Source organism: Diabrotica virgifera, chromosome 7 (genome assembly GCF_917563875.1).
Source record: "Diabrotica virgifera virgifera chromosome 7, PGI_DIABVI_V3a".
Classification (NCBI taxonomy): Eukaryota; Metazoa; Arthropoda; class Insecta; order Coleoptera; family Chrysomelidae; genus Diabrotica; species Diabrotica virgifera.
Genome location: NC_065449.1, coordinates 30,373,933 through 30,389,140, shown reverse-complemented (window position 1 = coordinate 30,389,140; position 15,208 = coordinate 30,373,933). Strand labels below are relative to the sequence as shown.

Genomic DNA, 15,208 nt, shown 5'->3' with positions numbered 1-15,208 from the left:
TTGTTTATTGAAACAACAATATAACCTGGCCGGATTTTAGGTTCTTCTTCTTGTCCAATGATGAATTGCTTGAAATACTTTCTGAAACCAAAGATCCATTACGTGTACAACCACATCTTAAGAAGTGCTTTGAAGGTATTCATCAACTAGAGTTTACAAGGGACGAAGAGGTTATTGGTATGATTAGTGTTGAAAGAGAAAAAGTACCGTTAAGTGAGAAAATTGTACCAGCCGACGCCAAGGTAAGAATTATTGGTAACCAAATTTAGAATTATGAAATACCTTGTAAATAATTTTGAGTATTTTCTTTGCATTTTCCAAATGTTTGATATTTTCCTATTATATTCTCTGCATAAGACCTTAAGCGAAATATAGGATGTATATTTTATAATTATTATAGGGTATGGTTGAAAAATGGTTAGTCCAGGTAGAAAGAGTAATGATCCAGTCAATCAAAGACGTTATGAGGGACTCTATACACAACTATCCAGTTGTTGATAGACCTACATGGATCCTGAATTGGCCAGGACAAATCGTACAGTGTGTCGATTGCATAATGTGGACCACTGAAGTGACAGACGCAATTTTTGGCGGAGCTTTAGAACAACAGGAACATCTTTGCACTCATCAAATAGAACAGAGTGTTAAAATGGTGCAGGGGAAATTGAGAGCAAATACTCAAGTTACTGTTGAAGCTCTTATTGTTATTGATGTTCATGGTAAGTATTTCTTAAAGCATTGAAGCACTCTTAATAGAACAAAGTACCATTTATAGTCTATCAAGCTATCTAAGAGACTTATTAATATTCAGCTTAGCGAGGTGCTTTTATTCGAGGTGTGAAATTCCATAAACAAGGGATCTATCAGTTTTATGAAATGATTCCTTGTTTATATAACTTTACACCTCAAACTATTAATACTCAGCTTATCGAGGTGCTTTTATTCGAGGTGTGAAATTCCATAAACAAGGGATCTATCAGTTTTATGAAATGATCCCTTGTTTATATAATTTTACACCTCAAACAGTAGCATCCCACTACTGAACTAAATATTAATCTCTTAGAGTCTCTTAGATAGATGGTAATGTCATACAAATAAATTTTTCAGGTAGGGATATTGTTAAAATGTTAAAAGAACTTAAAGTGACATCAGTGGCTGATTTCAACTGGATAGCTCAGTTACGTTATTATTGGAGGGATTTGATGGTTAGCGTTTGTATGATAACCACAGAGGTAATGTATGGATTTGAATATTTGGGAAATACTGGACGTCTGGTAGCTACACCGTTAACTGATAGATGCTACAGGTATGTATGTATTAAAAACGTAGAGAAAAATATTTAATAAGATCAAAACTTGTGCAAATTGATCAAATTTTTTACATTGAATATCAGTTAAATTGTAATGCAAAAAGTCACGGTGAAATTATATCCACAATATCCAAGATATTATGTAACTTATACCTAAAATTCGCATTGCGGATCCGCCTACTTCGCTGCTACTTGTTCTCGGTCTTAGTTTATGGTGTCGAATCTTGGACTGTGAATAAAAGTGATTTAAATCGCCTTGAGTCTTTCGAACTGAAGCTGTGGTGTTATAAAATTTTAAAAGTTTGTTGGGTGGAGATGGTTAGAAACTTTACAATACTAGAACGTTTCAGTAAAATTACTGAGATTAAAAAAGCACCAAGTAGAGAAAGCTGGATTGCCTAGGACATGTAATGAAATATCCCAAATATAGGATGCTACAAAATGTTATGAAAGGGAAAATAGCAGGCAAACACAGGCCAGGACGAAAAAAAAACTTCATGGTTGAAGAACTTGTGAGATTGGTATGGTATTGATACAAACCTGTTATTTAGAGTGGCTCTAACTAAATCAAATTAAGATAGCTATGATGGTAACCAACGTTCTGAAAAGAAATGGTACATGAAGAAGAAGAAATATAAAAGACCCCAGTGGTATTATATACAGTGATGAGCGCCCTAATAACCGGCAAAATAACACAAAAGATGGTAAACATAATACATTGTGAAGTGAAAAGAGATGAAACTAGTAGAGGTGGAAATTATCTATATAAACGTATAAATTAACATTATATTACATAGTTCTCCACCTTTAGACGTCTGTGACAGGAGTATTTTATAAAATTCTACTGTCACAATGACAGTTGTCATATACGTTTATATCGATAATTTCCACCTCTACAAGTTTCATCTCTTTTACCTTCACAATGTTTTCCATCTTTTGCGTTATTTTGCCGGTTAATAGCGCGCTTATCCACGCCAGAATACACTCTAAACTGGAGCCGGATATTAGTGACACTCAATATGGGTTCCGCAATGGTATGGGTACCAGAGAGGCATTATTCACCTTCAACGTGCTGACACAGAGATGTTTGGACGTTAACCGTCCTCATTACGTCTGTTTTATAGACTACAATGAAGCGTTTGATAAAGTAAAACATGATCGACTCATGGAAATTCTGAAAACTAAAAACTTAGATGACAGAGATTTAAGACTAGTAACACATCTCTATTACAATCAGCGAGCAATAGTAAGAATTGAAAAAGAAACATCTGAAGAAATGGAAATAAAGAGAGGAGTTAGGCAAGGCTGCATACTATCACCTCTATTATTTAACGCTTATTCTGAAGAGGTAATGCGAGAAACTCTGGAAGATGAAACAATCGGCATAAGAGTAAATGGAGTCTTAGTTAACAACATCAGATATGCAGATGATACAGTAATAATAGCCGATAGTTTACAAGACCTGCAAAGACTCATTAGTAAAATAGTAAGGTGTAGTAGGGAGTACGGACTCTATCTTAATATCAAAAAGACGAAGTTTACGAAAATTAGTAAAAACAACCATAATACTAACGAAATCTTAATAGTAGAGGGCCAACAGATCGAAAGAGTAAAAAAGTACACTTACCTAGGAACAGTTATAACAGAAAATAATGACTACATTGCAGAAATCAAAGTCAGAATCGAAAAAGCACGTTTTAATTTTATGAAAATGAAAAAGGTCCTATGTAGGAAAGATTTACCATTAGCTCTTAAAGTACGCCAAACAAAATGTTACGTATACAGTGTACTATACTATGGAGTCGAAATCATGGACGTTAAATGTAGAGACAATGAGACGACTTAACGCCTTTGAAATGTGGACCTATAGAAGAATTATGAGGGTTTCCTGGGTAGATAGAGTTACGAACAACGAAGTACTGAGAAGAATAGGTAAAGAGAAGGAAGTTGAACTTACAATTAAAGAAAGAAAACTACAGTATCTCGGACATGTGATGCGGGGCGAGAAGTATGGCATCCTGTGACTCATAATGCAAGGAAAGATAGATGGCACAAGAAGCATCGGAAAAAGACAAATTTCATGGCTGAAGAACCTGAGAGAATGGTTTGGATGCAGCTTAAAACAACTATTTAGGGCTACTGCCTCAAAAATTAAAATAGCTATGATGATTGCCAACCTCCGTAACGGAGATGGCACCTGAAGAAGAAAAAGCGCGCTCATCCCTGTATATATTTTTTATTTGAAGCAAATTTGAAAATATATTTTAAGAATAATATTAAATGTAATATGCTGTTGTATCTGGTAATACGATAACCTATAAGTTCATAAGTTTAATCTTTTATTTCTAGAACTTTGATGGGTGCTCTAAAACTGAATCTTGGTGGGGCCCCTGAAGGTCCTGCAGGTACTGGAAAAACAGAAACATGCAAAGACTTAGCCAAAGCTGTTGCCAAGAAGTGTGTCGTTTTCAACTGTTCGGATGGACTCGATTACAAAGCTTTAGGCAAATTTTTCAAGGTACAACACATAAGGCGGTACTATTATTAATATTAAAATAGTGCTATTAGAAGAATATGATACATACAAAGCTTTATTGTTTCTTATTTCAGGTCTTTTGATCCCATTTGCGTCTTAATTTTATTTATTACGCATGAACGGAAAGCTTCTTTAAGGTTTTAGTTTTTGTTCTCTTATATCTGTAATTAGTCTTCTTCTATTAGTTCTTCTCTTATATCTGTAACAGATGATAAAGATCTGAGTCTTTTACAACATCTATATTGGAATCACGAAGATTATATTCTGGTAGACGCCACAGAAACGGACACAATTTTCATTCAAAGAAGTGTCAGACAAGGTTAAGGTTGTGTTTTATCCCACACTTTGTTTAACGTGTATTCGGAAATTTAATGAAGCCTTCAAAGGGCAGTGTGGAGTTCGAATTGGGGGAGAAACTATTAACAACAACAGATATGCAGATGACACAGCGATCATGGCTGACGGTATCGAAGATTTTTAATTCCTTATAGATCGAGAGAATGCTCAAATAATGGACTTGGCATAAATATATCAAAGACAAAGGTACTTGTGGTGAATAAACAAGACGTTAGCCCTATGCAACTAATTGTCAACAAGGGGCCGATTATAACAGTTAACCATTTTAAATACCTAGGATGTTGGTAAACGAGAAACTAAATACTGATAAAAAAATCAAAACTAGTATAGAGTACTTGCAAGAAGAAGTAGAAACTTGCAAGAAGAGTATTTATGAAACTTAGATCTATACTGTGCAATTATCAGCTCAACTTACAACTTAGAATCAAGTTCCTAAAATTTTATGTTTATCCTGTACTACTAGGTAGGTATATGGATGCGAAACCTGCATCATGAAATTTAATATGATGAACAAATTGGAAGCCTTCAAGATGTAGTCATATCGTAGAACGCTCAAAATATCATGAGCTCAACGCATTTCAAACATATAAATCTTAAACAGAATATGTCAAGGCAAAGGTGATTTGACGAAGATGTTAAAAAAAAAAGAAAACTTGAATATCTGGGGCATATAATGATAGTTAGCAGATACTTGATACTGCAGTTAATATTCAACGCATATATTGAAGAAAAAAAGACGAATTAGTGGGAAGAAATATTCATTGCTCCGACTCCGAAACCTTCGTCAATGAACTAGTTTATCAGCATATAATTTGTTACATGCCGCGCAAGATTGAGAAAAATATCGGCAAATTGTCATGGAAGCTACCCATGCCTATAATTTGGGCATGGTACTCAAAGAAGAAGCTATAAGTAATTACTATGTCTTCTTTTTCATGCAATACATTGAGTAGTTTACACTTTTATTCTTTTAGTACTTAGAAACACCCCTTTATAATTAATCTTAGCCAAATAATTCCTTTTAGGGTTTAGCTCAAGCAGGCGCTTGGGCCTGTTTCGATGAGTTTAATCGAATCGAATTAGAAGTACTGTCTGTAGTGGCACAACAGATTCTAAGTATACAAATGGCTGTAGCTGCTAAACTTACAAAATTTGTCTTTGAAGGAACTGAAATTACGTTGGATCCAACATGTACAGTTTTTATTACTATGAACCCAGGGTAAGTTGATGAGTTAACTTGATTTTATTGTTCTTTCTCTTCTCTTCTCCCTCTTTCTTTCACTCTACCAAAGAATACGACCACTCTACTGTGGCAGCAGTAGTTACAGTTGATTTTCTCTTAGTAATAACTTCAAATAAATGGGGAATTACAAGTTATAAAATTCAACAGAATTAGTTAGTGCATACAGGCGATACTAGTGTATTAAAGAAATAATATCAGACAAGTAAGATTGAACTATTTTAACAATTTTAACAGGTTTTAATGAATTAATAATTCCGTGGAAGCTGGTAAAATTAATTTGCCGAATACTTTAAGTCCGAGGGGTTGAATCTCTTAGCCATTCCTACGCATTTTTTATAGATAAGAACTTAATTAGTGCCGAAAAGAAATTAAGTGTTAAAATAAAGGCCACATACTTTTATCACAAAAATTCAGATCTGGCCGCAGAATAAATTGGATTAAAGTTATATTAGAATTCAATTAAAATAATAAATAACTAATAATTGAATTTAAAAGTTTAATCAAAACGGGAAAAATGAATAGAAGTGACAAAGTAACAGGAAGTAAAATATATAGAGATAAAGAAAGGAAACGCAAGAGAAGAGACCAAGAAGAATATTTTGGAAGAAGTAAAATTCTAAAGCGAACACTTAAAAGTGACATGGAGAGAAAGGAAAAGAAATAGGATGCTATGATTAAAATGATGCAAAAAAAACTCCATGATTTTAGCTTTTGAAATAATTTTATACTTTATTTTTAGATATGCGGGTCGACAAGAGCTACCTGATAATTTGAAGGTACTTTTCAGAACAGTAGCTATGATGGTACCAGACTACGCAATGATCGGAGCGATATCTCTTTATTCGTATGGATTTGTCCAAGCAAATAGGTAAGTTATTTAATTTTATTGGTGCATAGTTAATAATAAGGTCTCTGATCTTCATTCTTTTGGTAGGTATTCTGTGTTGTTTTATTATTTTTTGGATTAATTTTAATAGTTGTTTGGGCAGTGCTTGTACTTTGTACTTAAGGAGTTCACTCGATATTCTCCTGGTGATTTTCTATATTTTAATTTCCTTAATGCTTCCGTTACCTCTCTTTTCTCAATGCTTATGTCTTCGTTTGTCATCAATTTAGGTGTTGGTGGTTTATTATCGTCACCTTTAGCTCATAGAGGGGGTATGTATTGTGCACATAGAGATCTAAAGTTGTCTGTCCACGTTTCTTTCTGAATGTGTTTCTTATCACTTTGGTGCGCAATTTAAAAAAACAATTTTCAATTATTTAAATTATTAGACATTATTTAACTGTCATAAACAAAAAAAAAAATGAATATTTTAGCTTATCAGAAAAAATCGTTCACACATATAAATTATGTTCAGAGCAACTTTCATCTCAAAATCATTACGACTACGGCATGCGTGCTGTCAAGTCTGTACTTCTTGCTGCTGGTGCCTTAAAAAGAATGTACCCCGATGTGTCTGAGCCACAAATTGTTTTAAGAGCCATCATTGATGTCAATTTACCCAAGTTTTTAGCACAGGTAAGAAGGCTATACATTGTTTTTATTGTTTTTCTTTAAATAAAAAATTCAAGAAAAATCCACGAGTAAGATAAATTCCCTAAAATAAAGTAAATAAAAATCCCTAAAAAGGGCTACATCACAGAACGTTGTATTTCCATCATCAGTGCTTATTACAGGTCAAAGTATATGCTTAAGCCACTAAGATATTTGGATAAAAACCCTTTAAATGTTATGCAGTTTTAAATTGTTTAGATTATGTGTTATTAAAATAGATGTGATGTTTGAAATATTCACAGGACTCTCCCCAGTGGCGTAACAAACTCCGTCGGGGCTCCACCGCAGCAATGGGGCCCCCTATAAAAAAATTACTAAATGCGACTTGTGTAATAAAAACTTATGTCTTATAGCCCAGTAAATGAACGTGAAATACGGCGATACCGTGTAATTTTCAGTATCGACACCAAAGTGGTCGAGTCAATACTTTGACGAGTTTTGTGCGAGTGAAAATGTTTATTGTTCAACAAAAAAAAAAAAAACACGTTTTCAGGTGGTTTTTAGCAAATATCTCAAAAAGTATTTGATCGAAAAAAATATTCCTAGCAAAAATGTAGCTTATAAAAAATGAGCAAAATGAAGTTTAATCGACCCAGTAAAAGCAAAGTTGTAAATCATGAAAAATTGTTCTTTTTCGTTAAATTCCAAATCGAATATTTCAACGTGAAATAACCAAAAAATTAAGCACTTTTCGGAGAAAACTCATTAAAACTGTTTTAAAGTGTTTAAAAAAAGCTTTATTTTTATTTTTTATAAAAGCTTTTAACATCAAAACTAAGCTAGTTACGTTCAAAATAAAGTTGACCCCTTTTTTTTGGTAAAAAAAATCGTGAAAATCTCCCTTTATTTAGCACCCCAAATGAAACTAATCATTATTGCTTTCCAAATTACTTAACTTTTTTTTATATGACCTGTAAGTTTCACCGGTTCAAAGTGCTTATTTTTGAAAGGATTCTAGTTGAAAGAGCTTGAACGAGTCACTAATCACGAGTGTATGCAAATTTTTAACAGTCATATCTTAACCAAAGTCCCGACACTGAAAAGTAAAAGGGACTCAAAAGACTATATATATATATATATATATATATATATATATATATATATATATATAATCAAACAGATGAAATAGAGAATGTGGAAAAATCCCCTTACGAACAATTCACACATTTCCACATTCTCTATTTCATCTGTTTGATTTCGTACGAGTGGTCGTCAAACCATTAACCTTGGATCTTTTGATCACTGAGTGTGTTTCAAGGATCTACATCTCATGTTTTTATATATATATATATATATATATATATATATATATATATATATATATATATATATATATATATATATCTTAACCAATTTTTGTCTTACATAAAACAAAAATATTTATAAAAGCAAAACATCCATTTCTTTACTCTTTGGGATTTTTCGTATCACTATTACTGTTTAAGTTATTTTGAAAAAAGGCCATCTGTCTAAAATAAAAAAGATTTTTTTTACTATAAAACCAAATTTTTTTCATAAATAAGAACTTTGCACCGGTCAAACTTACAGATCATATAAAGAATACATACATATTTTTATATAGGGGAAGATTTTCACGTTTTTTTTTAGTAAAATAAGGGGTCAACTTTACTTTGAGCGTAACTCGCTTAGTTTTGATGATAGAAACTTTTATAAAAAATAAAAATAAAGCTTTTTTTTAAGATTTAATAAAGTTTTAATGAGTTTCCCCGAAAAGTTTTCACAACCAAATTTTTTGGTTATTTCTCGTTGAAATATTCGATTTCAAATTTGACGAATAAGAACAATTTTTCATGAGCTAAAAATTTGTTTTTACTGTTTCGCTTGACTTCGTGAATACACCATTTTTGTTTTGTTTTATAAGCTACATTTTTGCTAAAAATATTTTTTCGATTATTTTATTCATAGAGATTCTGACCAATAGAAAGCTACAAGAATAAAAATTACAGCAGTAATTTTTTTCGATAATTTCCCGCCGTCAAGTATTACGTGAGATGCCCTTTGTTGGTACACAAAAATAAACATGACATTAACGACAATTAATGTTTTATAACCTGTCAAATAGAACACCATGAATAGGTTAAGCAAATATTCAGGCGAAGATATCAATAAAACATTAAATAAAATTATTTAAAAAAACAGTTTAATTCATGAAATAATCTTACCCAATTACATTCAAGCTCTTAAAAATTATCGATTTGTTTTGCCGTCGTGGCACTGACATAATCTCTAAATTAAAACTGTCAAATTGTCACTTGAGATACAAATCGATAATTTTAGAGCTCTCGTGTAAGTACTACTGATAATTTTTCGATAATATTTAATTCGATAAAATACTTATTTTTTGAGTTATTTGCGAAAAACCGCCTGAAAACGTGTTTTTTTTTGTTGAAAAATAAACAATTTCACTAGCAAATAACTCGAAATGTATTGAGTAAGATAAAGAAACTCTATAGATCAAAAGTTGCTTATAATTAGTCAATTTATTTATTTCCGGACTTTTTTAAACGTACCTATGTTTTTCACCCCCCGAAAAGGAATGACTTTCACCCCCCAAGTAAATGCAACCAACGGCACAAGTCCAACTTTGAAGTGGAGGGTAAGTAGAACCTAAATCCGAATTGTCAAGCAAATCCATCGTGACGCTGTTAATTACACTCCATAACGGTCATTTACTGGGATATTAGTGTATCCATGCACTGTTTATGACAACGTTCATTTTTCATCTTTATTGGTATAGAATAAAATATAACAAAAATTAATAAATATTTACATTATTATTACATAGTATTATTCTGATATGAACAACTTTCTTCGTGCACTACTATACTACTATAATACTATACTACTATACTACTAATATATCTACAATTTTATCAATACATAATAGGTATTAATATCTGTCTGATGGGCAATTTAATTTTCAATACTACACTGCTTACAAAAACGTTGCGTATGTATGTGTAAAATAATATAACAATAACCCATTTTTACATATTATATTAGACGGCAAGATGGGGCCCCTGATATATTGGGGCCCTCCCGCAAGCTTCATGCTGCGGGGGCCTCTGTTACGCCTCTGACTCTCCCCACGGGAGTTGCAATGTCAGAGGATACAACATCACATAACGAACTTCAAGTGGCAACTCTTTGAAATCAGTTGCCAATAAAATACAAATACACACATTCACGCTCTAACAACGAAGGTGAAGCAGGTTAAATTTCCATTTTTTACTTACTACGCTTTTTTACACTTTTTCAGGATGTTCCCTTATTTGAAGGAATTTATTCTGATCTGTTTCCTGGAGTCGAAATTCCCAAATTTGAGCGCGCCGAGCTCATCGAGTGTTTAGAGAGCGAAATTTATAAAAGAAATTTGCAACCCACACCATGGTTTGTAGATAAATGTATGCAGATATATGAGATGATTTTAGTCAGACACGGTCTAATGATCGTTGGCAGGCCTATGGGTGGAAAAACTTCTGCCTATCAGGTAAGTATATTCAGATGATTATAAAAGCAATAGTTATAATCAGCCACGATCTGAATTCGGCGTTGAAATCAGAGCTAAAATGGCAACTGTAGCTTCAGAAACTGTTGCATCCCAGATTTCTGCAGATGAGCGGTCATACCATTTCATCAGGTCCTTCAGCTATGAGTTTAGGCCATGAAGTTTTTTGGCTATCATAACTTTATTCACCGCAGATCTGTGGAGGGACGCCAAAGACTGATTAAACCACTCACGTAGGCTATTAGTCCTTCTTTTTCTGGGAGCATTTTTTTCACATATTTTATCCTGAATAGTAAAATTGAGGACATATTATTCTGGGTATATGAGATGGGCAAAGTACTCAAATTGTCGTATTTTTACGATTTGCATTATTTCAGGTTGTTTTTTCAAAAGTTGTAATACCTTGTCACTCTGTCAATCTACCTTATGCGCAGAAGCCTTCGATACACCCACATTTCGAAAGCTTGAAGTTTATTTAATACCGATTTAGTGAGCGTCCAGCTTTCGACCCCATACAATAAAGTAGAAAAGACGAAGTAACATTTGATGAGCCATATTTTCAGATTATTGTTAATACTCCGTCCATATAATACTTTTTTCATTCGGAAGAACACTGCTATAGTCTTTGCAATGATCTCTTTCAATATACCATAAGCAGTTGTTGTAATGTCTAATGTTTTTTAGAGCTTAGCAGCTGGTTTAGGTACCCTTGCAAATCGGCAGAATGCTTCGTTGAAAGAATATGATGTAATTTACAAAATAATAAATCCAAAAGCTCTGACTATGGGTCAGCTCTATGGACAATTTGATCCTGCATCACACGAATGGTCGGACGGAGTTTTGGCAACAACGTTCAGGTAAATCATGGAGCTTTTCTGTTTACAAAATCCTATTTGGTCAAATATATAAATATAATACATTAACTATATACATTAAGTAGGTATATAGTTAACTGTAGTTAAATAGCGAGGCATATAGCCAGTGGCGTAGCGGAGGGGGCGGTCCGCCCCGGGTGTCACCCGTTCGAGTGACACCCGAGAGACACGATCACAAAATCATGAATCATTAATTTGTAACTTTACTCACTTTACAATCAAAATACAATTCGATATTATTTTGTGAACGCACGAAACCGAGAAAAGTCGAGGTCAAAGAGGCAGTTTTGGATTTTTTACATTAAAAACAAAAATGTAGTTGATCTAAGTAACGAAATTGCCAAGAAGCTTGAAATTGATGATTTAGATGTCATGAAGTACCGTTCACAGAGATACGATAATGCAGGGGTTATGAGCAGCGTTCATGGAGGAACACAAGCTATTATTAAAGCAAAAAACAAAAAGGCTATTTTCATTGGATGTATTAATCATTTAATTAATTTATGTGGCTAGCACTTTTTTGTACAAAATACATCTAGTGTAACATGTTTCAGAACACTAGAGGCAATTTTTAATTTTTCTTTTGTTTCCACTAGGTGCTGGGAAGTGCTTATTAAACACAGCAAAGCATCTGTTAAGCGACTATCCACAACGCGTTGGAGTGCTCACTATGCCGCAGTTAAAGTATTAAACACAGCAAAGCATCTGTTAAGCGACAATCCACAACGCGTTGGAGTGCTCACTATGGCGCAGTTAAAGTATTGGCAGAACATTTTGATAATGTTGTTGCTGCAATTGAAGAATTATGTCATCAACAAGAAAATTTAGACGAGGTGTGCCCCATAACCTTATATCCGCTGTGTGTAATTTCACATTTCTTTGTTATCTTTTCTTTTGGAATGATGTACTAAGAGAAATCAATTTTTGTCAGATTGAACTGCAAAGTAAAGGCATAACCGTTAATCAAGCAGCAACCAAAGTAGGAGAACTTAGTCTTTATATTGAAGAAAAACATGGTCACATTATATATGAAGCATTAGATTTTGCTATGAAAGGATATGACGACGAAGACATTCCCACCGAAAAACGACTTCGACGTCAAAAACGAATGAATGGTGAGTTGGCTACCGATACAGGACTCACACTTCAAACCGAACTTCAAAAGGATGTGTTGGAATAGTTTGACATATCCAACGTTGAACTCGAAACCAAATCAAAGTCCCTTCAAGATGTGGCTTCACTGTTCGAGGTTGTGCAGACAGCAGACACACAGTTTGCTTTTCACGAACAGTGAACAGTTGAAATTAGCTGTTTCAACATTTTGTGATTTTTACCATGAAAAAGTATTAGAAGCAGGTCTGCTGCTAGAAATACCAAGGTCCAGAAGACATTTACAAGCGGCCAATATTACAGCCTCTAAATGGTTATCTGTAGACATTTTAAAATTTATTGTGGAATGGGATTTTGCGCCTGTCATGTGAACGGGCTCTAAGAGAAATCATGTTTGTCGGCAAGACAATCGAGTAAAACTGCCCATGACACGCGCTTGACGCGCATTTTGATAACACGCGATTACAACTACAGACATTTTATTCATGCTGTACTGATACGAATGGTGTTTTAATGAATTAATGGCAATAAAAGAAGGTCAACTCTACATCAACCAAACTCCTGTAGAAATAGCGCCGCACTACAACTACTTCGGCACCATAATAAATGAAAAACGGACCAACAACCAAGAGATAAGAGCGCGCATCGGAAAAGCTAGATCCACCTTCAACCGTATAGGGGCCTTTATTCAAGAGCCAGAATTTATCTCTTGGTATAAAAGTAAGAATACTGAGATGCTACGTCTTCTCTGTCCGTTTTTATGGTGTTGAATCGTGGACATTGAACAAAGATATGTGCAGAAAATTGGCAGCATTTGAAATGTGGCTATATCGGAGAATTTTTAAAATCCCGTGGACTGACCGGGTTACAAATGAGGAGGTCGTCAGAAGAATGATGAAGAACCAATTGGTACTGACCACCATCAAATCTCGAAAGTTAGAACACTTTGGACACATTATTGCGAAATGAATCCAGATATACCCTCCTACAAGCCATCCTGCAAGGAAAAAATATTTTGAAAACGAGGTCCAGGAAGAAGAACATCCTGGATAAAAAAATATGAGACCCTGGTTCAACACAGCATCTGTGCAGCTTTCCGCGCTGGCGCAGATAAAATAAAGATTGCCATGTTCATCGCCAACACGCGTCACGAATGAGCACATCAAGACGAAGAAGAACATGTGTATGACCTGATTAAAATGTAGTATGTAGTTAGTAAACGCCTAACTTCAAAGCGAGCCAAAATGATTTACATCAAAAAGTTTAATAAATTAATGTGTACCATTTTGTTTCTATGTTTGTTGTAGAGAGTATGCAAACAGTACAACCAGAGATCGCAAATGGATTCTGTTTGATGGTCCAGTGGATGCAGTATGGATTGAAAACATGAATACGGTTTTGGACGATAACAAAAAACTTTGCTTGATGTCAGGTGAAATAATTCAAGTAAGTTGAAAATTCAATAAAATATGTTGTTATATATATATATATATATATATATATATATATATATATATATATATGTTGATGTGATCTTGATTATTGATATGAGATAATATTTTTATATGTCATTTAATTTAATCAATGCATTAATAATAATCTAATTAATTTACCAGATCACATATCGATATGTTTTCAATCTCAGGGCTTTTTATAAAATTAATTACTTACATACGTGGCTTCTAAGTATTTCTTAATGGTTCCTAATCGGGATAGGAAAGAAAAGAGTAAAATAATAACACATATGGGTTACAATTGTAATCAAAATATTGTTTATTTTATTTAAATGGCAATCACTGCTTAATATTTGCTATATCTTATTATTCTTAAAAATAACATTTATACATGGGAATCTTATTTCCTTTTGATTTCCAATTGAAAGTTTTTATTAACATTTAACTATTATGATTTATCAGCAACAATTCTATTTAAGTTTGATGAAACTTTTCTGATATTATTGATTATGTTTTTTCAATTTTAAATGTGGTATTTACTACGAAAAACCCATACATTCATGTCCAAACAAATGAGACTGACCTTTTTCTGGTGCACTGAGAATGTCTTCACACAAGACCCGTTTCCTGCTATCCTTGGCTGCAATCAATACCTCGTCCTGGCTTCCAGTAATGTTCTCCTCTGAAACTAGCTCGTATAGCTCTCGTTTCCTGCTTCTGTCGTGATGCTGTGTTATACCTTTTTCGAAACTGCAATCAGCTACCGGGAACTCTTGGCTCAAGGAGGTTCTTTTACTCTCAACCTGGCCTACCTCTCGTTCTACGATAGATACTCCACACTCACGGAACTACCGGCTTTCTCACTCTCCGTACACTACCGTCTACTACTCGACTTCACTTCTCGACAGCTCAAAACATTCTGATCTCTATTTGTCATTCATTCCCTTACTTTCTAAATATCCCTTCCAGATTCACAAATCAAACTTCCACCACCAACTCTCATTCGCAGTATTCCTCAAAACCAATTTTTAAACTTTCTAAATATGCTTAATGGATTTCAAAGAAAATAGTTAATTCCCATTCTAAAATTACTTTCTACTATATACAAATTTTAATGACCTATTCTCTATTTCCACTTAGTCTTATTTAGCATCGGCTAATGACCGCTCCTTCCGCGAACAACGATAATGACCTATTAACGATTTCACTTGAGTCTTATTTAATCACTTCTTAAAAT

General features: G+C 33.7%; 1 protein-coding gene across 3 annotated transcripts in view; it reads left to right on the top strand.

Moving 5' to 3' along the window:
* Positions 1-15,208, top strand: part of LOC114328060 (dynein axonemal heavy chain 3) — a 793,139-nt gene that overhangs the window by 716,342 nt on the left and 61,589 nt on the right. For all 3 annotated transcript variants that reach the window (XM_050656316.1, XM_050656315.1, XM_050656317.1), the window contains exons 18-27: positions 41-242; positions 401-719; positions 1,108-1,306; positions 3,659-3,827; positions 5,228-5,421; positions 6,185-6,313; positions 6,766-6,967; positions 10,284-10,514; positions 11,217-11,389; positions 13,825-13,963. In XM_050656316.1, coding sequence (XP_050512273.1) covers positions 41-242; positions 401-719; positions 1,108-1,306; positions 3,659-3,827; positions 5,228-5,421; positions 6,185-6,313; positions 6,766-6,967; positions 10,284-10,514; positions 11,217-11,389; positions 13,825-13,963 — 1,957 coding nt within the window. The remainder of the gene's footprint in view (positions 1-40; positions 243-400; positions 720-1,107; positions 1,307-3,658; positions 3,828-5,227; positions 5,422-6,184; positions 6,314-6,765; positions 6,968-10,283; positions 10,515-11,216; positions 11,390-13,824; positions 13,964-15,208) is intronic.